The 27553-nt window shown below is 42.9% G+C and overlaps 1 protein-coding gene and 1 long non-coding RNA gene across 3 annotated transcripts in view; one reads left to right on the forward strand and one right to left on the reverse strand.

Moving 5' to 3' along the window:
• The window catches only part of LOC137545685 (pleckstrin homology domain-containing family A member 3-like), a 57451-nt gene extending 36280 nt beyond the window's left edge, over nt 1–21171 (forward strand). The window contains exons 5-8 of the mRNA XM_068267184.1: nt 6776–6943; nt 8225–8259; nt 12536–12674; nt 21011–21171. Of these exons, the coding sequence (XP_068123285.1) occupies nt 6776–6943; nt 8225–8259; nt 12536–12638 (306 nt within the window). The 3' untranslated portion in view covers nt 12639–12674; nt 21011–21171. The remainder of the gene's footprint in view (nt 1–6775; nt 6944–8224; nt 8260–12535; nt 12675–21010) is intronic.
• Nucleotides 21172–24971: 3800 nt separating this feature from the next.
• Nucleotides 24972–27553, reverse strand: part of LOC137545686 (uncharacterized) — a 64262-nt gene continuing 61680 nt past the window's right edge. For both annotated transcript variants that reach the window (XR_011026078.1, XR_011026079.1), the window contains one exon: nt 24972–25301. This is a non-coding gene — a long non-coding RNA (uncharacterized lncRNA). The remainder of the gene's footprint in view (nt 25302–27553) is intronic.

Genomic DNA, 27553 nt, shown 5'->3' on the forward strand with positions numbered 1-27553 from the left:
TGAGGTCCTCACAGAGCAGCTGTATTTGTACTGACATTAGATTACACACAGATGCACTCTATTTAGTCATTAGCACTCATCAGGCAATGTCTATGGGCAACTGACTGCACTCAGACCAAAGGGGCTGAATAATTACGCACTCCCCACTTTGCAGTTATTGATTTGTAAAAAAAATGTTTGGAATCGTGTATGATTTTCATTCCGCTTCTCATGTGTACACCACTTTGTATTGGTCTTTCACTTAGAATTCCAATAAAATTGATTCATGTTTGTAGCAGTAATGCGACAAAATGTGGAAAACTTCAAGGGGGCCGAATACTTTTGCAAGCCACTGTATATATGTGGGTTTGTTTTTTTATGAGATAGTATGGCTGACAGCTCCTCTTTAAAGCAATACTGCAGCAAGCTAAAAAAAATGAGTTATGGTAGATACTTACCTATGGAGAGGGTAGGCTCTGGATCCCATAGAGCCTTCACTCTCTCTCGTACCACTGCCAGGCCGGCTGTGAAGTCCTTTGACCAGCTTGGTCAAATACATCATTGGCCCTCCTAGGGCAGCAAACAAGTACTTCTGAGACGAGTGGATCCATACTGCACATGAGCGAGCCCGGGCTTGCCCATGTGCAGTAGGAATGCACCTGTCTTTGGAAGCACTCAAGGCTGTGAGTGCTTCTGAAGCCTGCCGAGGAGTTCCTCAATTCAACAGGGCACAGTGCTGAACCGAGGGGACTGAGAACTCATTTTTTCCAGCCCGCTTCAGTATTGCATTAACAGCTTTAGGTCCCTTTTTCTCAGGGGGCTGAACTGCGCACTTGTCAGGCAGTTCAGCCTCCTGCTACTGGACTAGAGTACCGTTCAGCTGCAATGTCATGCAGCCCAATGGCAGCGTTTGTAACACCATGCATGTTACCCTGCAACAACAAAAAAATGACATTTTGTGTCGGAGTGCAGTGGCTCAGTTTTTACTCCATTGGGGAGGAGCGCCTTTCCAATGCCCGTGCTCTAGCAAGCACCCATCCGTGTAGGTAGCCCTGCCACCTTGCAAACAATTGCTGTGGCACTTCCAGGGCACTCTCTGTTTCAGTAAAGTAGCCATACACTGGTCGATTTGCCATCAGATCCGACCAACAGATAAGATACCTCTCTGATCGAATCTGATCAGAGAGGGATCGTATGGCTGCCTTTACTGCAAACAGATTGTGAATCGATTTCAGCATGAAACCGATCACAATCTGTGAAGCTGCTGCTGCCGCCGCCCCTCCTGCATACATTACCTGCTCCAGCCGGCGCGTGTCCCCTGGTCTCCGCTGTCCCTTCTCCGTGCTCGGCTCCTCCAGCTTCACTGAACTTCCTGCTGGGGGAGTTTAAACAGTAGAGGGCGCTCTACTGTTTAATCTTCCTGCCGGGACAGGACGTTCAGTGAAGCTGGAGGAGCCGAGCACGGAGAAGGGACAGCGGAGACCAGGGGACACACGCCAGCCGAAGCAGGTAATGTATTGCCGCTAGCGTCGGTCGTCGGGCATCCGAACGCCGCTATCGGCGCACTCCCGACCCGCCGGCGATCAAGTGAAATGTTCCGCACGGACGGATCGACGGGAACGGTTGATTTCGGACGGAAATTGATCGTTCTGTCAGCATTTGCGCAACAATTTCACAGCAGATTCGATCACAGTGATCGAATCTGCTGTATATCGGCAGGAAAATCGTTAGGTGTATGGGCCCCTTTAGAAAGAGTGCCATGTCATTCGCCTGCAAGGGGCGGGGCTAAATGCCGGTAGGGGCTCGGGGGGTTATTTGAAGAGAAAAGACCCGGTAAGTCATTATAACTTTTTATGATAACAGGATACATACAATGATTTTGAAAATCACCCTAAAAGCACTTGTGCAATGATTCCCTATGAGAGTGTTCACATATGAGCAGTTCGATTCCGATCCGCTCACCAAAGATCTACCTGTACCATTTTCTGGGCGAATTGCCTATAATGGAAGGTATAAAGAAATCACAAAGCGCTTTGTTTAGCGATTTCCCATGCACTTTCATGAATAAATACATTGGGCTTGATTCACAAAAGAGTGCTAACTGTTAGCACGGCTGTTTTCGCACGAATTTTTAGCATTGCGCGCGATCGCGAATTTCGCACGACACAATAACGGTTTCGCGCGCAAACGCAATTTATTTGCGCGAAAATGATATCGATTTCGGCAAAAATTTGCGTTTGCGCGCGAAACCGTTATCGTTTCACGTGAAAATTCGCGATCGCGCGCAATGCGAAAATTTAGCAGTTAGCACTCTTTTGTGAATCAAGCCCATTGTATTTATTAATTTCCAGGTACAAAAGTTCACTTCCTGACTAATGTCAGGAAATGATAAAAAAAAAAATCCCTCTGCAAAAGCACTTAAAAAAGTGTTTTATACATGCGCTGGGAAAGGCAATTTTAAAAATAGATTAAAAAAATGCTTAGCGCTTGCAAAAGCGCTGGCGATTTATTATGTGAACAAGGCCTAACTCTGCAATACTTGGGTGCTTGTCTAGAGCAATTTTTGTAACAAGAATGTACAGCATGTTTCAGGAACACCACCCTGTTGTTAAGTTGTTAAGTAAAACCTGTGAGTACATTGTAATTAGCAAAGCATATGTTATTACTAGCTGCTGCCATATCATACTGATGATTAGTGGGGGTGTTTGGTAGAGCACCTCCTCAAACCAATTATTCCAGTTTAAACAGGCAGTGGAGTACCTGACAGATGTTGTATAGGGACATTTTGAACCAGTCTGTGACCAGGCAGTAACTAACTGCATGGCAAACGCCTACCGGATGTCAGAGGATACCCACATTAGTTGCTCTGGATAGATAGGAGGCTGGGGTAGATGGATGCTTGCATGGTGGCTTCATCACACAGTGAGCGCTTTCATTTGCCCATCTGAATGAGCTCCAAATTGGCTATTCACAATTGATATTTTTCCAGTAACAATACAGGACAGGTACACTTTGAGGCTAAGCTCCTCTCAGGAACAGGAAACATCTGTCAGCCTCTCTAAAAATTTCCAAAGGACCGAGGGTTAGGCAGTGTGTATGTTTCCTGGTCCAGGAACCAGGTCCCTCTGTGTGCTCGCTGTGCCGGAGAGCTGGGTGGCTAGGGAGGGTGTCGGCACAGCGGCAAAGGCCGCAGGTATGTGGTGGCCTATGGGCTTGCCTAGCGGTGTGTTATGTCCCACATAGAGTACCTTGCACGGTGGCCTGGGGATGGATGACAGACACCACTCCAATGACTCGATGTGTGGAGGCTTTCGGGCTCGCAGAAGGATGCCGAAAGATAGTGTGAGTGGAGGCTGTATACAAGGAACTTCCGGATGTGGCCACAGACTATTTCCGGGTCGCCAAGTTGAAGAGGGGTGGTCGAGCCGGCGTCTCGACACTTGTGTTTCCTTGTAGCAATGGAGGACAAGCAAGAGCAGAGCAAGGTGAGGCTCTGCAAGTGCCAGGTTGCAGTGGTTGAAGCAGGTGGAAACTAATGGCTTGGCTACTGAAAGGACAGTCCTTGAAGCTAAGGGACTGTCCTCAAGAGTTATAAACACATTATTAAAAGTAGAAAAGATAATACTAGATTAAATTACCAAAAATATTGGTAAAGTTTCATTTATGCTCTTCAGAAATTGCAATGATTTTGGAATATCAGCAAGAAGGGGTAGAGAAAGAGTACGATAAAAGTTCAGATCTCTTCACTATCAGTATTTTTACCTAAAAAAATTGGCAATGGATCCATTAATAAGGTCTGTGAAGACAATAGAGCGGAACAGACCTATTATGGTTAAACAGTTTCCCGAATGGGATCCGTCCTTAGTTTTGCAGGCTTTAACCTCTGAACAATTTGAAGAAGATTCAGTGAGATTGTGCACATTCAAAACCGTATTCCTTGTCGCAATTTCATCAGCCAGGCGTATCCATGAGTTACAAGCCCTAGCATATAAAGAATTATATTGCTCATTTTTAATGACAGGGTCCTTAGAACTAGTCCTGAGTTCCTACTAGAGATTGGAGATGTGTTTCACAGAACACGGGAAATTATCCTTCTTTCATTTAATATGGATCCAAAAACAGAAAAGAGTGGCATAAACTGGATGTACGAGAAAACATATTGTCATATCTGGAAAACGCTCAGGAATTTAGAAAGGCGGAATCCTTATTTGTGAATTATGGATTATGGATTAAAGGGCTTAGAGTAGAACGATTGCCAAGTGGATCAAGGATTGCATCTAGGAAGCATAAGGTAATGGGAAAGGAGCCGCCTTTCTCATTCTACCAGGACAGCACAACAACCTGGGCTCACAGAGCAGGTACATCACTGCTCAACGTGGAAGAGGCTGGACACCTTTATGAAGCATGATTGGTTGAGATCAAATATCGGTGACCGATCCAGACTTCAGGAGAACTGTCCAAAAGGCAATTACCCTGCCCTAAGTTTGGTGATTAATTTCCTGCTTATCATGCAAGAAATTAATCACCAGTTTCTTGCTTATCTTACCTATCCAGACGTGCTACTGGAAAAAAACGTAGCTTACCTGATATCAATACTTTAACACTCCAGGACAGGTTGTGTACCCACCGATATATAATCTCTATATTGCATAGTTTTTATACTGTATTTAAGTATTTATATAGCGCCGACATATTACGCAGCACTGTACAGAGTAAATTGTCTTGTCACTAACTGTCCCTCAGAGGGGCTCACAATCTAGCCCCTACCATAGTCATATGTATGCACCGTGTAGTGCTTGTATGGTCTAGGGCCAATTTTTTGGGGGGAAGCCAATTAACTTATCTGTATGTTTTTGGGATGTGGGAGGAAACCGGAGTGTCCGGAGGAAACCCACGCAGACACAGGGAGAACATACAAACTCCTTGCAGATGTTGACCTGGCTGGGATTCGAACCGGGGACCCTGCACGCTTGCAAGGCGAGACCGCTAACCACTATGCCACCGTATGCCACCACACTTTGAGACACTATGTTTGTGTCTCAAAGTGTACCTGTCCTGGAGTGTTACTTAAAATATTTTTACCAGGTAAGCTAATTCCTGGTTTCAGTTTTGCGTGTATAAAAGGGGATTTCATAAGTTTTCCCCTTTTGTATATCTTATATCCTAGGGAAGCAACAGTGGTTGATTCAGTCCATCACCCAACAGAGTTCACTCGTACCTGAGTTTCCAGTTTTGGGTCTACTCACCCTTTGAATGAATGAATATAGATCCAGGACATTTAGTAGTTCAGCCTGAAGAGTGGTTCTTTTGTCTGTTGCATTTTTCTGTATGGAGGAGAGATCCTGTATTTTAGTTCTAAAGGCCTGGGCACACCGTGTTGCATTGCTTGTCAACACAGGTGCATGGCACATGCTTTGCTCTCAGTTGCAGGGCTTACTCTAGTCTACTGCATTTAATGGGACAGCACTGTATTGCACATAAAATGCATGCAGCAGTGCATAGTCATAACGCATTGCTATGCAGCGTATAAGTGTGTCCATCAGACAATGCTATCTATGCACTGTCTGATTTCCCTACAAATCACACACAGATACGCATTGCGGAAATCCGCACAGCAATGCCAGACAGAGTGAGCCCAGGCCCCGAGACTAATATCAGAATTTCTCCATGCAATCACCTGCCACGTGCTTCTCTATATACAGTATACTGTATATATTTACTTGGTAAATGCTTTTACATAAGCACCTGTAATCCATTGCCTGAGCGGGTGACTGCAGTACAGTCAAGAATTTCGGGTTTGGAATAAAACTTACCTGTCAGGTTTTCTTTTGTACACAAGATGAATATCTCAGGACCTATATTTTTACGTTGTAAAAATATTCAGAGAACTTTGTGCAGTTTCTTAAAATCCCCTTAAAGTGCAATTGAAATTAGAGGTATATGGAGGCTGTCATATTTATTTCCTTTTAAAAAATGCCAGTGGCCTGGAAGTCCTGCTGATTTCTTTGTCTGCAGTAGTGTCTGACTCACACACCTGAAACAAACATGCATCCAATCTAGTCAGACTTCAGTCAGAAACATCTGATCTGCATGCTTGTTCAGGGTCTATGGTTAAAAGTATTAGGGGCAGAGGATCAGCACAGGACAGCCAGGCAAATTGCATTGTTTAACCCTTTGGGGACCGGCTGCCTAACCCACCCTTAAAGGGGAATGTCAGCCTAAACAAACATACTGTCATTAAGTTATATTAGTTATGTTAATTAGAATAGATAATGTGTCTAAAGTACCTCAGCGCAATGGATATAAATTATCCGCATAAAACAGGGTGGTCACAGTACCTGTTCTTGAAGTTCCCACCTCCGTTATTTCTGCGGAGTATGTACAGAAGGATCTTTAATCTTGCTGTAATCCTGACAAAGTAGATCCACTCCGTGTGGATGCCAGGACAAACACGCTGGACGGATTTCCGGCTCTCTAGGTCATGTGATCCACGTTGTTGGTGATGGGTAGTTACCCTGTGCGTTCCAAATGCGTCCTCTGCGTCAGTTGGCTGCAAGAGAAGCAAGAACAATAGTGCACACTGTGTGGAGCCAACAGACCAGGCACGGGAGTCCACTTACTAGATAAAAGCTGGTTTTATAGCAGTATTGCAATGTAGCCTCCACTTCCCGACTCGAGTTTCGGCTTCCGCCTTCGTCAGGGCAATTCCTCACTTTGCTCCAGATTTCTATGTAGGTGTGTTTATGAATAAGCCTCAGAACCTTTTATATACATTTTTATTTTGGTTTACTTTCAGAAACTTCGTGATGCTTGCTCTGTGCTACAAGGGACTTGTGGTCACATCTGCTCAACCCTGGATGTGTGCATGAAGCATGTCAACAATCTGCATCCGCTGCTACAAGGCCCGCCTCTACCTGTCTTACCAGAAGACGTCGTTGGCACCAAACTTCCCCAGTGCCGAAAGGTACAGCATGCGGTTTATTAGTTCAAATAAAGTTAGTGATGCTGATTTTAGCTCTAAACAATCACAAATTACACTGCGGGTCTGTTGCTAGAATTTGGGGAGGATGATTCACTAAACTTCTGTAAAGGTGAACAGCAATACCTGACATACACACATTTATATAGCAGAAAATGGCTACACGCACGCACAACTACTATTGGCTGTACAGAAATTCGCTAGCTAAATCTCAGCCATTGGAACTGCTGCCTGCTCTTCAGGCTGCTCTGCCTATGCATTAAATGTATGCAGGGTTGCATTTTAAAATACATTTCCTGACATTTTTTATAAAACATTCCAGGAAAGTGTTTTTTTCTTTTTAAAGCTGAACTGTTTAACTTTATTAGAACCTTGCAGAAAGTCAGCCTGTGAAGGAAGACAGCTATATTTACCTTTTCTGCGGCCACTACAGTGCTGACAGGCCCTCCAGTGTCTTCATTTGATGTACTCCTTTCCTGCTCAATTCCATAGCTGGTGCTGTGCTCCTCTCCATACATATATCACCATCAGCTTCTTCTGGTTCATTCCTCCTGTATGGAAGAGATAGTGTCAGAGGTTAGGAAGAGGATTACAGATTTACGCGCGGATAAGCCTTCCTTTGTATACGCCGGCCACACACACATTTCCTGGACTCAAAAATAGACCAAAAGCTATGACCCACCCATTGGCCATACCCTCAATGTGCGCGCCATTGTCCCTCCCCCCATGCATGTATAGCTATCTGTCTTCTCTCCTGCTTGCATGCTACAGTGTCCCATGCAGTCTCTGAACTGGCTACTAGAGCTCCAGGCTCACTGCCATGTGACCATAAGGACAAGTAGCCATATACTCCGCAGTGCACTCTGCATATGGGGGACCCCTGCACACATCACCAGCGTATATCCCCAGCAGATAGGTCAACTCCCACACTTTACACTTTACACCTAAAATCTGAGTATCCAAAGTCAACCTATCCGCAATGATAATATGTATAGCAGGTCTTGCAGCACCTGAGCCTGCAGCAGTCTGCAGAGGAAGACAGCAGTGAATCCAACCATTGGGTGACCTGTCAGCACTGGGATTGCCATGGGATGATGATTATGGTTTTCTTTCTTCCCAGGCTGATTTTTATTACAGATTGGATCCTGTTGGTATTTGATTTTGACCATTCTTTTACATCCAGCTGTCCAAATGTGATATTCCATCTGCATAGTCTGCTTTTGTGTTCTTATATCAGCGTGCTAAATTATTCTTACTATATTTTAGGTAAAACGCTCCATCAGTCAGCCAGCTCCCACAAGGTGAGTAGGAGTGACCTCCTGCAGTTGGATATACTGTCACCAAACATTCCACCGATGGCATTCCAAGTTACAAAAAAACTTGCCTTATGCAGTCACAGCCTTGCCTTGCATCACACACACACTTTAGAAGCTTCAATTGTTAATCTATCCTTTCACTGCCTATGCAATCTCTGATTTGTTTGGTACGTTAAACATATCCATTTTAGCATTAGGATACTACTACTGCCTTTAAAGCGGAATGAAACCCAGCATTTCTTCTTTTGCTCTAATAGATTATTTACAGCATATTATACGCAACCAGCATTTTTTTTTACTAGAACAGCATTCAAAGGGTTGCACACAGGACTTGAAAGTGCAGTGCAGTGAAATCTGGACCCATCCGAAGTTGTAGATAATTTTATCTTGTGTTTTATTGGATCAAGTGAGGAATGTAAATAAACACTTCTCCTACACTGCCGGGTCCCCTGAACAAAGTCAGACAATTTAGAAAGCATTTCTGCTTGTTAGAACATGAATAAAGCAGTTATAAATAAAATGCAAAGTCAGCTTTCAGAGCAAAAAAAGTGTACTTTGGGAACCAGGGCTGTGGAGTCGGAGTCGGGGCAGTTTTGGGTAACCGGAGTCGAAGTTGGAGTCGGAGTCGTTGATTTCATAAACTGAGGAGTCGGGAGTTGGAGTTGGATGATTTTTGTACAAAATCCACAGCCCTGTTAAGTATTAGACTAAGGAGTCGGAGTCAAGGAGTCAGAGCCATTTTGGGTACCCGGAGTTGGAGTCGGAGTCGTTGATTTCATACATTGAGGAGTCGGAGTCGAAAGATTTTTGTACCGACTCCACAGCCCTGTTGGGAACGTATAATTTCTAAATGAATACTTATGCACAAAAGCATGATAACCGTATGGCATATAAAAAGTAGGAAAACATGTTTTTATTGAATATTATGTCAGGGTTTTATACCGCTTTAAATAGGAACTTTAACCAAGGATTGAATGTAATTTCAGTCAGTAGCTGATACACCTTTTCCATGAGAAATCTTTACCTTTTCTCAAATAGATCATCAAAGGGGTCTCTGTGGCTGATATTGTGGTGAAACCCCTCCCACAGTGTGATGTCATAACTATGGTCATGACAGTTCCCTTTGTGTGAACCTTGTTGCATTGTGGGAAATAACGGCTGTTTTTAGCTGCTAAGCAACCAGTATCTCCCTTTTGTGCATATATATTTCTGTAAAAAACAAACAAACACGTTTTAGCCTATCACATTGTTAGTAGGTGTGGTTATATATAAAAGCAGTTGGTGCTGACTAGTCTTTTTTTCTTGTCTGCCAGCAGTAAAGATGTTGACTAGCAGGCTCATTGTGGATTAAACAATGTGAACAAATGACATGGCGAATATCAATCGTTTCTTGATCTCTTCTTCAGCTTTTTAACTTCTCACTTCGCAATGTATTGCTTTATCCCCCACCCACTACTATAAAGTTTCTCTTTAAGTATATTAGTATGCAATTTCTATTTGTGTATACCGCATATACTGGCATATAAGGCGACTGGGTGTATAAGACGACCCCCCGCTGTGTAAGACTACCCCAGTAGGAGTGCCGGGTGTGAGGCAGAGCTGTAATTACCTAATGCAGTTATCCGGTGAAAAGAAAAATCTATCACACTCTCCGTTTAGAAAAAAATAACTTGTTGTAATAGTTTGTGAGCAGTGCTGGCGCGGGTAGCAGTGCAGCTTCCGGGGTCACCTGACGGGTGACGTGTGCGTTCCACTGATGACGCTCATGCAGGAAGATTGCCGGGCTGTATTGTGGAGCGCACCAGTCAGGTGACTCCAGAAGCTGCACTGCCACCCGCACCAGCCGGTGCTCGCAAGTCGCTATTGCAACAAGTTATTTTTTTAAACGGAGAGCAAAATCTGTCTTTCTTTTCACCGAATGACTGCAGCATTAGGTAATTACGGCTCTGCCTGCCACCCGGCATCCTCATACTCAGCGTATAAGACGACCCCCGACTCTTCAGAAGATTTTTAAGGGTTAAAAAGTCCTCTTATACGCCGGTATATACGGTTTGCCCTTTTCAGAGCTATTTGTAATCTCTTTAAACAATGTACACATTTTTTAAAATGCTTTAAAAAAAAAAATAAAAAAAAAGATTCTGCCATTGCTAGCCCACATTGTTTGTAAGCTCAGAAGTACCTTACGGGGGAGGGAACACCCCCAGACCCCTCCTCCTCAAAGTAAGCTTGTCTGTTATTACCATCACAAGTGCCCAGAAGCAGGTGGGGTGACTACTCTTGTGCACATGGAGGTAGATACTGAGGGCCATTAATAGTGGAATCTGGAAGCCCCCCAAAGAGAATGGCTACGAAGGTACATTATCTTTTTCCTTTTATAAGGATCCTCATTCATCCAAATCTGGACCAATGGGTGAGAGATTCAAAGATGCTTTTGCCAGAGCTCACATTCACTTTATTACTGTAGAAGGGATCCCCATCAGATGCATCTTTGAATTTCTTCACCAGGGCTCCATATTGGTCCATTGTTCTGACCACTAAAGGAGGGATGTCGCCCGGACCTGATCCCCTTGGGCGACATCGCTGGGTCAGGTTACACACGCGTCGCTGTGATGACACACTGTTATTTGGGGGGGGGGGGGGTATGAAATGTCAAGCGGCAGGCGGGGGAGCAGCATAAACAATGGGATCGGCGTCCCTGAGGGTGAGTAGATCCACTAGGCAGAGCGCCCGGGTGTCAGGGACTGCCGTACACACATCAAATTATCGTCTGAGACTGTTGTTATAGGTCATGCGGGTGTACGGGCCTTAAGAATCCTCAGCAAGAAGGAAATTGGTCTAAACAACCAGTTACATGTCTGGCAGCACTGATTAAATCAGGAGATAAAATCATCAGTTCTTTAAAGCCGCTGGTTTTATCGTCATGAGAGCTTTTTTTCAACACTCGGCCTGGCAGAAATAGATACACACAGCACTACCTTTCCTGATTGCAACAGATTAGAGTACAGTGCATTATTCTGCAGCCATCGCTAGCCCTTAACGCTTACACGAGTTGCAAGTATATCAGCCCCCCCTTTCCCCGAGGGTACTAATAGGGCAGTTTTTAAAATTCATAGTGCATTGTGCAAAGTCTTAGTATGCTGCCTACTTGATCCATTATATATTCCCTTCCATAATATTACAGATTCTTTTTTCAATGAATATTAAAAACATTTTAACAGCAAAAGAACCAATTGAATTTGTGTAATAAACAATACTGAGCATTTGGACAGACTATGAGAAGCACATGGTCTGCCATATACCCACAGAGTTGCAGTGCTAGAAGTATTCCACTGACTTTCCATAGTACAGATTCATGTTCTCCAATCCATTGTGTCTTGTGGAGGACATCATGTAACTGTTAATCAGGGGCTGGTGCTCTTCTCTTTAACTGCATCTATAAAGCCATGTAGAATATCATGTAACTGTTAAGCCTAGGATTAACATCATTTGGTGGGCAGGGGTTGCACCTTGAAATTTAGAGTGAACCAGAGGTGCAAATAAACTGATGAGATAAACAATTGTATCTGTCCTTCTACTCCTAAAAAGGATTGTTTTAGATATATCATGTTTTTATTTTCTGTATAAACATTTACAAAGTACATTTAATGTTTTATTGTCTCTGCTCAATTGCAGTGTCTGAAGAGTCCCAGAGCAGAAATACATGAACTATTGACCTTTTTATCTATCCCTTGCAGTCAGAAGCCCAGTTATCTGTTTAAAAATTGTTTTCTAGCTGTGCTTTGCCGTCAAATGAAGGATGCTATAGTCCAACTGGGTCCTGACTGGAGAAAAACTGTCAGTTGCATAGTTGAATATTAACTCTTTCAGGCAGGGAAAACAGAAAAGGAGCACAGCATAGGTGTCAGTATATTTGCCACTGCATATACACTTGTCTATCTCATCAAGTCACATGTCGTCTCGGGTACACTATAAATAGCAATTGTTCCTGAACAGCAGTTTTTCCCCGATAAAGCAGACACAAGCTTCACGCTGGTGGTGAGTTCATTAGGAGCTTACAGTTCCTCTTTAATTTAGGAATGGCTGATGAACCCCTCTTGGACTGTTTCATTGGCCAGCCTTGTATATTAGCAACAAATATGTATTTGCCAGTACTGAACAGTTGAGCACTTACATTATGCTGTTTTTTTTTAGAGTAACTAAAAAATGGCTGCATTTTTGGATACACAAGATAAAGAACTGACATTTCATTTTTACTTCACAGGACTTTTGAGTCATCGCAACAGGGTGATGTGGTGACTGTTTTTAAGAATCTGGAGCAAATGGCAATGCGTGTGCATGCACGTGAGCAGCATCATGTGACATGAAATGACGTTCATCTTTCCAGCCACACTACCAAAGAGGTCAGTGACCTTATTCCACTACAGCATGGTGCTAGCTCAGTATTTGCCTAATGTACTAACTTGCCATTTATCATCAATTGTTATTGTTTTCTCACCTTATTTAAAATCTGTGCTAAATATAATTTTCGCCTTCTTCAAACAGAAGGTATTTACAATTATTCAGCTTTATGTAAGCAAAATGCATCACTTAGTAAGTAAATATGCAAATGATTCCTTTATGTTCCTGAAAAGCCAAGCATACAGTTAGGTCCATGAATATTTGGACAGAGACAACTTTTTTTTTTCTAATTTTGGTTCTGTACATTATCACAATGAATTTTAAATGGAACAACTTAGTTTAATCCAGTGTTGTGAATAGGGATGGCCCTGCTTAGGAGAACTCATGGAGAAGCATGTGATCAGTTTGATCAGCTAATAGATTTGTAAGGTTCTGATTTGCTGGTCCAGATTATGTGTTAAACCAGGAAGTCATCACAGCAAATCAGGACCTTACAAATCTATCAGCTGATGAAACTGATCACATGCTTCTCCATGAGTTCTCCTAATCAGGGCCATCCCTAGTTGTGAACAAAATGATTGCATAAAAATGTGAGGCAACTAAACCATTTTTTAACACAATCCCTTCATTTCAGGGGCTCAAAAGTAATTGGGCAAAGTAACATTTTGGGGACCGCTGAGCATAAATCCTACACCGCACTTGTGGCTGTCTAAGCCTGATTTACGCCACCTGCCATTTTCAGGATTTACGCCACCTGCCATTTTCGCTCCCGACACGATCGTGTGCACCTGAGAGGGTGAGAGGGGAGATTAAGCTGTCATATGACAGCTGACATCTCCCCTCAGTGATCAGGGGCTATCGCGATTGGCTCCTGATCACGTGATCGCTACGATCGGCGGCGGATCGTAGTGATCACTAACAGAGCAGTGGCAGTCTGAGGGGAAGAAGAGGATCCACTCACCTTCCTGACGTTTCCCTAGCAATCGTCGCTCCCCTCCGCTCTGGCCGGCATCCCTGCTCGCACTGACGTAAGTGTAGAGTCCCAGCTTGATGATGTGAAGCCGCCACCCAGAAATTAACGGCAGTGCGTGCAAGGATGCTGGCCAGAGCGGAGGGGGCTAGAGATGCTCATCGCTGGAGCCTGGGAGATGAGTAAAGGCTGCTGGCAATATGGGGGGCACTTGACCACACTGGGGACACGATGCCCAGCTAGCCCTACCAGGGATCTGGCTGTCTGACCCCCCCAATGCACCCAACCCCCTGCCCCACATGTAAAATGGCCTGGTCTTAAGGGGGGTTAGGCAGCCGGTCCCCAAAGGGTTAAATAACCTGGAGATAAAATGTTCATTTCTAATACTTGGTTGAAAACCATTTGCTGGCAGTGAAAGTCTGGGATCCTGAACTCAAGGAAATCACCAGATGCTGGTTTACTCCTATTTAACTCATTAGCAGCTTCAAATGAATTCTCTCGTTTGAGCTAAGTGCACTGCTTTTGACTTCAGATGGCATGATCGTGCTGTAAGTTCGTGGAATGCTTAGATGTCTGTCTGCTAGCAGAGTATATAGAAACTGAAAGCAGAAGTCCTCTTTTATTGTCTCACACTGCCCCCTAGTGACAAGTGGCCATAAATACACATTATAGCAGTACTAATTAGTAGCAAGAAAATGTAACAAATAAGAAATAACAAAATGTGCTAAAATAAATTGGCCTGGAGCACGTGAAAGCCTCTAAATAAATTGGCTACTATAGGGTTAATGCTCTGCGGGCCTTTACTACTGCTGCTTTAAGTTGCTGTTTGTTTGTGGTCCTTTCTGTCCAAAGTTTAATATTGAACAACTGAAATGCTTGCTCAATTGGGTTAAGATCAAGTGACTCTTTTGGCCATTCAAGAATTTTCCACTTCTTTGCTTTAATAAATTCCTGGGTCGCTTTGGTTTTGGGTCATTGTCTATCTGTATCATGAAATGCTGCTAGGGCTGTGGAGTCGGTACAAAAATCATCCGACTCCGACACCTCAGTTTATGAAACCTCCCGACTCCTCCTCAGTTTATGAAACCACCGATTCCAACTCCGACTCCAGGTACCCAATATTGCTCCGACACCAACTCCACAGCCCTGAATGCTGCCCAATTAATTTGACTGCGTTTAGCTGGATTGGAGCAGACAGTATGTTTCTGAACACCTCAGAATTCATTCGGCTGCTTCTGTCCTGTGTCACATCATCAATAGTGTCCAAGTGCCACTGCCAGCCATGCACGCCCAAGCCATCACACTGCCTCCATCGTGGTTTACAGATGATGTGGAATGCTTTGTATGATGAGATGTTCCATGTCTTCTCCATACGTTTTTCCTGCCATCATTCTGGTAGAGGTTGATCTTGGTTTCATCTGTCCAAAGAATACTTTTCCAGAACTGTGCTGGCTTTTTTAGATGTTCTTTAGCAAGTCCAATGTAGCCTTTCTATTCTTGAGGCTTATGAGTGGCTTGCACCTTGCAATGCACCCTCTGTATTTACTCCTACCTCCCAACTTTTTGAGTTGAGAAAGAGGGACACTTTCAGACATGGCCCTGCCACACCTTTAGCCACGCCCAGTTACACCCCTAGTCATGTTTATCACAAAGAATTCATAAAAAAAAGATGTCATTTTATAATTTAAAACATACTGGTCCTTTCTATCATCATTAATTTTATTTCATAATAACACTCGAAAGTAAGAAATATATTAATTTAAAGTCGCAAATTCTGGAAGTGAACCAGAGGCGGGACCAAAGCATCAGTGAGTGGCTGCGTGGGCAAAGGACGCCTGCGGGGGACTATTAGAAGTCCCAGGTAAGTTCAACTCTTTTTTTTTCCCCTACCCCCCTACAGTACTCCTTTTTTTAGTTTTTTTTTTAAATCATGTAGCGAGCCCAGGGCTCGCTACATGATAGCCGCTGCTCAGCGGCATCCCCCCGCCCGCTTCGATCGCCTTCGGCGATCTCTGATCAGGAAATCCCGTCCCGTTCAACGACGTCGGGACGTCATTGGGAGTCCCGATCCACCCCTCGGCGCTGCCTGGCACTAATTGGCCAGGCAGCGCACGGGGTCTGGGGGGGGGGCCGCGCACCGCAACAGATAGCGGCGATCAGTGTGCTGGCGCAGCTAGCAAAGTGCTAGCTGCGTCCAGCAAAAAAAAAATTATGTAAATCGGCCCAGCAGGGCCTGAGCGGCACCCTCCGGCGGCTTACCCCGTGTCCAGCACGGGGTTACCGCTAAGGAGGTTAATGGTAGAGTTGGATATTGATACACCTACCCCCTGGAGAGTGTTGTTCACTTGATTGGCTGTTGTGAAGGGCGGGATGCCACCTTGAATGCCTTGTGACGAGATGGGGGGATATAGATGGGGTTATGGAGGGATATTTTATAAATACTTTCCCTGACAAAATCAGTATTTAAAAAGTAGCATCACCAATGTATCTGTATCTGTTGGTGATTATTGCACCCATCGCATGATGTATAGCTTTGTAGTGCTGGCCAAGAATTACACGCTTAAAGTAAACCAGAGCTGAGTGAATATAAAAAATTAATAGTAACCCTGGGCTTCCTTCAGCACCATAAGCACGTGCGAGTCTCATGCCGTCCTCCCACAGTCTGCCGTTCAGCCGCGATCAGCCCCAGTAACAGGCTCACTCGCGTCAGTCGTGGCCTTCTGCTCATGCACTGGAGGTCCGTGCATGCGCAGAAGGCCACTACTGATGCGACTTAGCTTGTTACCGGGGCTGATCGCAGCTGAACGGCAGACCACGGGAGGACGGCAAGGGACTCACACTTGCTTATGGTACTGGAGGAAGCACCAGGTAAGTATCGATTTTTCATATTCACTCAGTTCTGGTACACTTTAAAAAGTTACTTAAGTCTACAAAAGAAGCATTTTAACTTACCTGGAACTTCTAGCAAACCCGGCAGTCATCCTGTTCCCGCTCTGTCCTTTCTTGCCCCCCCGCCCCAAAGCAGGCTACTGAGCATGCACGATCTCGAGTCATGCGCACCTTGATCATGTACCCGTTGCTGGCAGTAGCAATTTTCCTGTACTGTGCATGCGCAGAATGCTGCCGTGCATGGGGACATGATGTGTGTGGCCGGCCAGCTTTGAGGGGGTGCAGGCTGGAGGGTCGCGGAAGGACAGCGCGGCCACAGGGCTATTGCAGGACTACTGCAGGAAGCCCCAGGAATGTTAAACTGATTTTTTTTTTTAGTAGACTTATTATTTCGTTTAACTCAACACATTTTTTTATGAATCTGTAGCAGGGATTTTTTTTTCCCGATCACATATTACTGTGCATTCTCCGGGATTAGCAAACCAGACCCATTGACTTGAATGCTGCTATATACAGGAACAGTTCTTGTAATTTGATCTATTTCTATCTGAACAGCTCATTACTAGACTTTTTCCTGTGGTGCATAACCCGCAATGATATTTTTATGATCTTGCCTTCAAACAAACGCTAGGTACCAATTTGAAATACATTTTGTGAAGGAATTGTTAAAGCTTTGACATTTTGCGTCTGCTTATTGAAAAGCTGCCAGCATTTTCATAAAATAAATGAAAGGAGTACCTGGCAATAAGCTTTTTTTCACCTGTTCTTTTTTTGTGAGAAGCCCATGTCTGTTCTGAGCAGTTTTAGGAGTGATTTAAATTCTGCCTCTCCCACTCATTGCACTGTACTACGTGTGATCTGAATCATACTACGTGGGATATTGTGAACAAAAATCAAGTGACCCAGATTTCAAAGCAATTTTTAATGTACTTGGTAACATATTTTAAAATTGTAAGACCCAGTTACTGTAAGTAAACTTGAATCTGGGACTATGTCATTACTCACACAATTTGCAGCTGTTGTAGAGAAATTCCTATGGAAAAATCAGTTGCATGACCTCTTAAAGGTGGGAGTGATGGAGGCTGCCATGTTTATTTCCTTATACCAGTTGCCTGGCAGTCTTCCGGATCCTGTGTCTATAATACTTTTAGTCATAGACCCCGAAAAAGCATATGCAGATGACATAAGTTTTACTGCATTAGCCATATGCTTGTTCCAGGGTTTTGATTTTGTGTGCCAGAAGATCAACAGGACAGACAGGCAACTGGCATTGTTTGCAAGGAAATACATATTGCAGCCTCCATATCACTTTTACCTTGGGTTCCCTTTAACAAAGCAGAAAAATACCAAGAGAGTGGGTCCTGCTTCTTCAGTTAGTGAACAGCATTCACTCCTCAGCACAGAGCCACTTACTGGCCCCACCCACTTCCTCTGCTGCTGAGTGATTTTTTTTTCTGGCCAGCACTGCAGCTCAGCAAAGTCTTCCTATCTTCCTGTACAAGTCACTTTCTGACTAGTGTGTAATAAAACATTTAAACTTTCCCATGCCCTCTACGGTGTATTTATAAAACCACAATCAGGAGATTAGCAGCGGCACTAAATGTGGCAGGACGGTACGCTTGCTGGTCCGGGTGATTCTGCGCACATACAAAGCAGAACCAATTGTTAAACATAAGAATTTTTGGCCACTAAACCTGCTGACAAAAATCTAGCTTGATTAAATGTCCATAGACCTAGACATCACACTTCACCAATGGAGGGTGAGGCGAGAAGTAGACCTGCCTGACAGCTGTTCCGCGGCACCTCCTACCAATAGAGTACCACCATTTCCCGATGTACAACTAACTACCCAGACTCTGCCTATCACACACACTGGGCTGTCCACTGCCCATAGCATGACATTTATATTACGCATTTCTCCTGGTGGACTCAAAGCCCAGAGCTGCAGCCATTAGGGCGCGCTCTGTAGGCGGTAGCAGTGTTAATTGCCCAAGGTCTCCTTACTGAATAGGCACTGGCTTACTGAATAGGAAAAGCCAAGATTTGGACTCTGTTCTCCTTTGTCAGAGGCAGGGCTCTATACTATCCAGCCATAACATAAGTGCCCAATCAGGTTCAGGCAAGTATCTCCTCCAAACTCAACTCATTTACACAGCAGGACATAAGCAGCCGACTGCCTCCAGTCACCATGAGCGGCATCCCCACTGAATAGCATTAGAGTTTGCAGTACGGGGCATAGTAAAGAAATAAGGGAGACACTGTGACCTCAACTGATCTCAATGAGGACCTTAAACGAAAACAAAATGAGACCATATTATGAATGTGCAGCATACAGATAATGTACTAGAAAACATTTCAGAGATTCATGCTAAATATGGTCAGACAAGATGGAACTGAGAATAAAGGGAACTACGGTAAGCTTCTATAATAGTAAAAGCCATCCATTATAGTTAGAGACCAATGGGGATGCTTGAAAGGTCAGAGAGGAGGGATTGTAATCAACATACTTAGGATCAATACTAATATGCATATTTTTCTCCTGGGTATAACCTCTGTTTAAATACTTTATCATCACAGGCTCTGTTTATATTTATCTAAAGGTGGCCACACACAATACAATAAAATGATCCAATTTTACAGCAATTCGATAAATAAGATCGGAATTCCCGAAAAATCTAAAGCTTTTTTTTTTTTCATTCGAGCAAGAAATCTGATCGGATTTCCCATTTTTATTCAATAAAAGTTGATCGGGAGTGCTGAATTTTTATGATCAATTTTAATGAAAATTGAATGGTGTGTGGTAGATTGTCAGTTTATTAATATATACACCCAAGCAATTTTCTCAGAGTTTCCAAACATTTTGTGATAATTGGATTGGTCAGATTTTTAAAATGTTACAATCAGTCAGAGAAATTGATTGCAATTCTTGAATAGAACAGATATTTAAAAATTGTATGGTGTGTGTCCACATTAAGGCAGGACATAAATCTTACAATTTTGGTTGTTCAATGTTACCACTTTCATGTAGTATAAGAGCCTATCGAAACAATCTTTTCAAAGTATTTTAAAATCACTTGGACCTTATACTTCAAGTGAACCTCCGGACTAAAAATCGACTCAGCAGCACTGAAAAGGTTTTGTGTTTCTTTAACAGTTTCACAGCATCAGAACTCTGTTTTTCTTATACAAGCCTCATTTTTAGCTGCGCAGAAGAAAACTGCCCGGGCTTTTTTCCCCTGATGCTGTGCAAAGCATGATGGGATTTCTGATTTTGTTGTTCTCGTTCTGCTGTTTTGGTGCAATGTTTTTTGTTTTTTTTACATTTTACACAGGACAGTTGGAACTATGTCTCCTGCTCCCTGTCAACTCCTTTCAACCAAAAAGATGGCTGCCCCATGACAAAGATGGCAGCACCCATGAATCACAAACATTTGCCTGTTCTTTTAAAAGAGATTATATTACCTATCTATTCTAATTAACACAACTAATGTAATTTGATGACAGTATGTTTGTTTAGGATGAATTTCCCCTTTCATACATTTGGTAAAGCTGTACAATCAAGATTGTATATGGCCACCTTAGAGCTGCTCCAACACTATGGAACTCACTACCTCCACCCATTAGGGCAGCCCCCTCCTTCAAAATCTTCAAGAAAGCCCTCAAAACTCACCTTTTCACTCTGGCCTACTACCACTCACAAGTGCTCTAATCCCACAGCTGAACTCTGGTCCCCTACCTTTCGTGTCCTTACCTCTCCCTCTAGATTGTAAGCCTTTGGGCAGGGTCCTTCTCCTTTTGTGTCCTACCTGATCATGCACCTCCATTACTGTGAACCTATGCTATGCATCTGAGTGAACCTAACTTGCCTAATCTCCATGCTCCCCTCCAGTCACTGACTAAGCATTACCTTATACTCATACTGTGCTGTGTGATCTGGTCTTTCTTGTATTCATGTATTGTCATATTGCTGTTTGTCACCCCTAAATATTGTCTGTAACCTAAACTAATGTCCAGCGCTGCGTAATATGTTGGCGCTTTATAATTACAATAAATAAATAAGCATGCAGATAAGACGTCTCTGATTGAAGTCTGACTGAATTAGCCACATGCTTTTTTCAGGTTTGTGATTGGGACGCTACGGATAACAAAATGATCAGCAGGACAGCCAAGCAACTAGTATTGCGTAAAAGGAAATAAATATGGCAGCCTCCATATCCCTCTCACTTCAAGTGTCCTTTAAAAATCACAAGTGCAAGCAGACCCTATTGTTAACATTAGATCTGTTTTCATGTCTGCTGCTGTGCCACAGAAAACGTACCAAGCTGATATGGTTTTTGCTCAATTGGGAACTGAACTTTACACTGCAATCGTCTGAGAACACAGCCCATATGGAAAGACACAAAATGTATACTTCATGTCAAATCTATCATTTAGATATATTCATTTTAATCTATAATCCATTTTTATTCTTATTTGCAGATATCTACCTTCACAACGACCATTTTATAGCATTTGGACAAATATTTTATATCCTAAGAAGAAAGAATGGAAGAGAATTTCTATTCCTGAGTTCTCAGCTTGTCTTTGTTTGTATGTGTTAAGAACTAGTGCAATGATGCAGACAGAGTACACTTTTTTATAATATAAATTGTGAAAATAATAATAATAAATACATTTTATATTTTTAGATATTGTGGACATTTTAATTGTGAACTCCTTATCACATATTTCACACTGGACCTGATTTATTAAAGGACCTCTGCCGCGAAAATCTTAAAATTTCATATACATATAAACCTATACTAATAAAAAGTACATTTCTTCCAGAGTAAAATGAGCCATAAATTACTTTCTCCTATGTTGCTGTCACTTACAGTAAGTAGTAGAAATCTGACATTACCGACAGATTTTGGACTAGCCCATCTTCTTATGGGGGGTTCTCAAGGTTTTCTTTATTTTGAAAAGCACTTAGTGAGTGGCAGTTGCTCCGTCTAACTGCCAAAAAAGTGCAGTGAGCAGGGAGGCTGGACTGCATCTTTGTATAAATCTTTTTCAGGGAATGCCTTTATAAAGAATAAAGGCCATGTTGAGAATCCCCTATCACATCAGTTCCAACAGCGGGTACCAATTGCACTGGCAACGCACTTTGTGGGTCCCCGCCCACCTCCTCAGGCCAAATCAAGTACCTCAATGTGTTAAGAGCCAAGGTTTGAGCGCCTTGGTTCAAACCTTTGCTCTTAACACAGTGAGGTAAGCCACCTCAAACGTATTTATTTTATTGTTTTTAATTTATTTTATCATTTTCAGGGAGCATTTTCAGCCTGTTGTGCATTGTATACACCCCCCCCCCCCCCCTCCCGTTTACTGGCCCCTAGGGCCTTTTTTTCAAAAAGTGCAACCATTTTTGGCTAGCCTGGACCCCTGCGGCCTGCCTGCAGTGGTTGGTTGCCCCTTTGCAACTTCCCTTTGTGAGTACCCTCTGTTTATGTTTTTTTGCTTCTATCGTTTGCGACGCACTGCACCATTTGAGCTCCCGGTGTCTTTGTTTTTTCATTCCAGGGTGACTGTTCACCCTCTACTTTGTTTAATTTTCTGTCATGTCTGATCAATACATTCCATAGAGTTTAGGAAAAAATAATTTAAAGCTAACCTGTGACTTCTGAAAAAAAGAAAAGCCTTATTCTCAATAGAGAATATTCTAATATATATCTAATATTCTATTCTAAAATTAGAATATTCTAATATTCTATTCTCAATAGAGGGAAGCCTCTGAAACCTCCAGAGGCTTCCTGCATCAGAGGAAAGTGACATGCACGAGCGGATCTGTGCTACTGTGCGGACGCGGACTGTCTTGTGCCTGTGCAGTCGCACTCATTCGCAGACAGGAGCGTGACCACATGAACCTATAAGCCCTTTTCAAATAGTTTAAGAGGGTCCCAGCACTGGATCAGTGGAGGTGAAGGGGACGTGAAAATCCTCTGGATTATCCACAGGCTTCTCTCTCCTAAGGTGACTATCTAACTTTGTCTCTTTTTAAACTCACAGGTACCCTTTAAAGTTTGATTGATTGGAAATTTTGGGCAATAGATTCTTGGCAGATACTATTAGAGTGAGTAAATCGTCTGGGAATCATATGGGAAAACTGATGCACGTATGGGTACCTTATAGGTGACCATTCACTAATCAACCAAAATGTTAGATTTTTTTTTTTCCGTACACTTTTTATTAATAAAAATTATTGTACAGAAAAATGTAAATCAAAATTTTTTTTGATTGAGAAACACAATTGAATTTCCCGATATGTTTTATAACTTCATCTATCGGTGGGGTGAAAATTTCTGAACTATTTTTTAAAATAAGAAATAACTAATCTATGGTGGACTGATTTGATTTTTCAAATAGTACAGTTAAGAAAACTGACTGAATTTAAAAGATCCAAAGAAAAAAATGATTTGGAGTATGGCCACCTTGAGGCAGGGAGTATACTCATTTGAGTTATGCATGTTTTACCACACACGCAATTGTATGCATGTTCCTCTTGGGAATGGCATGTAAAGTGTAACTGTTGGGCATAAAATCAAAAATCAATTCATTATTCTTATCTGATAACCAAGTATTAGGGATGCTAACCAGGCAATTCAAATGTTAATATCACTTTTAATTTTCTTGTTGATAAATGATCATTCCCCAGTTTACCTGACTCTTATTTGGTACACACAAAAATTGATACACAAAAAGGAAGTTGCAGGGCATGCTGGGTTGTCCTTTTCTGCTTCTCTACTTTGCCCTCAGACCTAACTAATGCAGCCTGATTGGCTGAAGCCTCTTTCCCTCCTGTTTTCACCTCCCACACCTCTGTTCCTCTCTGGATGGCCAATATTTCTCATGCTGAGACAATGCACTTTCTATAGTTGGGGGCAGGCAATGCATACTCAATCAGGCAGAGAAGGGAGGAAATTACATCAGGATTGGCTTCAAAATAACCACACTTAAAATGGGAATTGCTAGGAAGGATTTTCTAATTTTTTTTTACTGTAGAAAAATCACTAAAATCAAAACGTGGACAGTGCAATACATATGTTATGTAACAACAAAAGGAGAAAAATATAGTTGACACTACAGCACTGAACAGCTGACGCTGGAGCGGTGCGGACAGGATTGTTGCACTACTTTTGATATGGTGCACCCTGCGTGCTCTGATATAGTTGAAGTCACTTGTAGTGTAAATGAGGAGAAAGAGGTATTATCGGCACTGCAGGTGCTTTATTCCATCAAGGTACTTGGTAAAAACATGCACATAAAAATAACGTGTCACAAAAATCACATACCATGGACAAGTAGTGCGGTGGGTGCTGGGCAAAGTCTGCCTGACGGCCGTTTCGCGCTATATATGCGCTTCGACGGAGGCTGCTACGCGGGGCTCCCTCTTGCCAGGCATAAATATGGGTAAACAGTGTATTTATGCCTGGCAAGAGGGAGCCCCGCGTAGCAGCCTCCGTCGAAGCGCATATATAGCGCGAAACGGCCGTCAGGCAGACTTTGCCCAGCACCCACCGCACTACTTGTCCATGGTATGTGATTTTTGTGACACGTTATTTTTATGTGCATGTTTTTACCAAGTACCTTGATGGAATAAAGCACCTGCAGTGCCGATAATACCTCTTTCTCCTCATTTACATATGTTATGTAAGTAGAGCAAGTATTTATCTACTTATATATGTGGGGTTTTTTTCTGAGATAGTATGGCTGACAGCTCCTCTTTAAAGGGAACCTGAAGTGAGAGGGATATGGAGGCTGCCATATTTAATTCCTTTTAAACAATACCAGTTACCTTGCTATATTGCTGGTCCTCTGCCTTTAACACTTTTAGCCATAGAATCAGAACAAGCATGCATTCATGCTTGTACTATGCGTGTTACAGGGCCAGAGTTAGGACACATACTAACACGGAAACCTCTGCACAGTGTATGTGACTACGCAAGAGACTATTCTTGTAATGAAGACCCTAGCTTTTAACTTAGATGTAGGGATAACGTTGGTTCCTGCATGAGTTGTGTGAATGAATTTGCATGTGAGTGTGCGGAGGGTTAACTGGCTTTGGGTTTTTTTTCAATAGTCGATCGGGAGTGGTGGATTTTTCTCATCAATTTTTATGAAAATTGAATGGTGTAGGGTAGATTGTCTGTACCCAGGTGAATTTTTTTTATATTTGGAGAAAAAATTAACCTATGCGTGTGGTACATTGGTCAGATTTTTGAAATGTTACTATCTATCAGAAAAATGTATTGCAATTCTTGAATTGAAAAGCTATTTTGCATGGTGTGCGGCCACCTGTACATCTATCAGGTTTTTCAGATGTTAAAATCAATCAGAAAAAATTATTGTAATTCTTTAATTGAAAATAAAATAAAATAAAAAAAAGTATGGTGTGTGTGGCCACCTTTTCTTTTTAAGTTTGCAGCCAACCACAATTTTCTGCAAATAAAATTGACACATTATCCTCCTTGCAACCATGGTAACAGTGCTCCATTTGTAAATTGGCTGTACCACAGGTCTGTTCCCTTGCTACTTTAATTGACCTGTTTAGCGATGTCACTGTGCATCTGGGTTGCTGTAAACCTCTCCAGGCTCAGGTCAGAGTCCAGGACTGAACACTGATGCACTGATGCACTGATGTGACAAGCAGCAGAGTGGTCATCCCAGGACATCTTGAGTCAAACAGGAGGAGGAGGTGAGATGGATGAGTTGCCTTGATCTTGGCACAAAGGACCTATGAGAAAGGGAAATGTCAAGGGTAGATTTAATCCTCTTTAGTTTGCAAATGTCATTAGAAATCATGACATTGACAATTTAATAAACCAGATACCAGTTTCAATTACTTGATAGCATCAGCAGCCTTTGTAGGAGTATAAAAAAGCCCATAGATTCTCAGGCATATCTGCTGAATACTATCGGGATAAATAAAATGTGACCACGTGTCGTGAAGGTCAATAAATCCTGCATACACCAAATCAGCAAAGCTGTGCCTGGTCTGGGACATCAATCCTATGAGGCTCCCTGACACTAAAATCGTTACATCCCAGGCAGCCCTCCCCTCCACGGCCTATTCCGGGCATTCTTTATGGCCAAATCAAAGAGATTAAACTTAAGTCTGACGAACAATCCATTGGTCATCTGGAGAGTGGCATCATTTATATCAGAACAACACCGTAAACTATGTATCAGACCAAATACACAAACATTTAGAACAATATTTTTAAGTTATTTAACCTTCATCCTTTTAAAGAATGGCTTCAGTCTGCAAACCTCTCCATTATTTTATCAGAAATGTGGCTACGTTTTTTTAAAGCATCTTTACTGGTCATATAGGCTAGAGAGCCTGGGAGCAGGACGATTCCACTACACTGCACTCCCGTGCACATTACCCTGCGACGGAGTGCCCTGACAGGGTAACATGCTTAGTGACGTGCTCCCTGCTGCACAGAAAGTACATCACTAGATTACTGTCGCTATGCTACCACGATGGCTCGTTTACACTTACGCGTCACTTTAGACTTGCATTGCTGCATAATCCGTGCTTGGGCGCGTGTGGAAGTCTCCATAGACTTACATTGCCCTTGCAATGCGCTGTGACGGGGGAGAGTACTGTGACTCCTGGCTACTATCTAAGTGTGAAAATAGCCTCAAAGTCCTACATGCAAAAATAAGCAGCAGGGCCATTGAATACTAGTTCAAACAAAGTGATACCCCAAAGCAGCCACTCACCCAGGACTAACAGCCTGGTCCGCTGGTGCTCAATCCTCCTGTGGGCCACCACTTCCACAATAAGTAAACTAAGATATGAATGAAGGAGACACTTCAATGGTGATAATCAAACTTGCATTTAATCAAACAGGTAGCTAACACAACATGTTTTGGGGTTTCCAAGTGCCTCCTTGATTCATATCTCCATTGAATACTAGTTCATTGCCCTGCAACTATCTTACCCTCCATTACTGCTATCTGTAACTCCTTCCTGCTGTGAGATGTCAATTTTCTCCATTTATATAGGACTGCAGGGTAGCTCTCGATTTCTTATGGTCCATGCCCCATTTACTAACAATAGGTGGCATATGTGCAGCCTACCTTGTTGTTCCATACTTGAATGACAGGGAGATCCATCGTTGGGCAGGACCACCGTTCACCCTGCCCTTTTATTTTTTTGCTACACACCGTTTTGCTTCTCTGCAGTTTTGTTCACTGACACATTCAGTTATAATCAGAAAGCTGCAATTAAGCTGTGAATTTCTTTTTCTATTCCTTGCCTCAGTATATTTTATTTTAAAAGTCACATCACTAGATTAACTGTTCATATACCAGCATCCCATCTGTATTCCAAGATTTTATTTTGCAAGCCTTACTCCAGTTAATTTCTAGTTACATTATTAAGGCGCCTGTCATGTTTGATGCATTCCGTTGCAATTATTATACGATCGCACCACAATGCTCCCGAAAGGTCACACTGCATGTTACTGCTGCAGTACAGCCATACTGTGGGGCACATATTCCAATGAAAGTCTACCTCACTTCCTGGGTAACCATGCACGACCCACAGTTACTCTTGCATCATCACAAAGGGACACGCCTGTCCACTCTACTTTTAAAGTGTTAGCCCCATACGGCAGCTTCTGCGACAGGTTTCGGTGTTTTTGTGAGATGGTGATGTGATAGACAACAATGAGTGTGAAAGGGCCTTAACTGCTTAATGACTGCTCAACACCAATCGGCGTGAGCAGAGCGGCGGCCCTAATTGGCGTGAAGCGCTAGGGGCTGAGATTGCGCGCATCCCCGAATGACAGATATCAGCCTCCCAGCAGCGCTTGCCGCCTATTTACATCGTACAGCACTGCGATCTACGGCACCCCCTGGGCGGCAGAAAAGTGATCCGTTGTCATAGGCTGAAGCCTATGACAGGCAATCACGCTGATTGGCTGGCGGGAGGAGGGAGGGTTAAAAAAATAATAAATAAAAATAATAGAGAAA

Source organism: Hyperolius riggenbachi, chromosome 2 (assembly GCF_040937935.1).
Source record: "Hyperolius riggenbachi isolate aHypRig1 chromosome 2, aHypRig1.pri, whole genome shotgun sequence".
NCBI lineage: Eukaryota > Metazoa > Chordata > Amphibia > Anura > Hyperoliidae > Hyperolius > Hyperolius riggenbachi.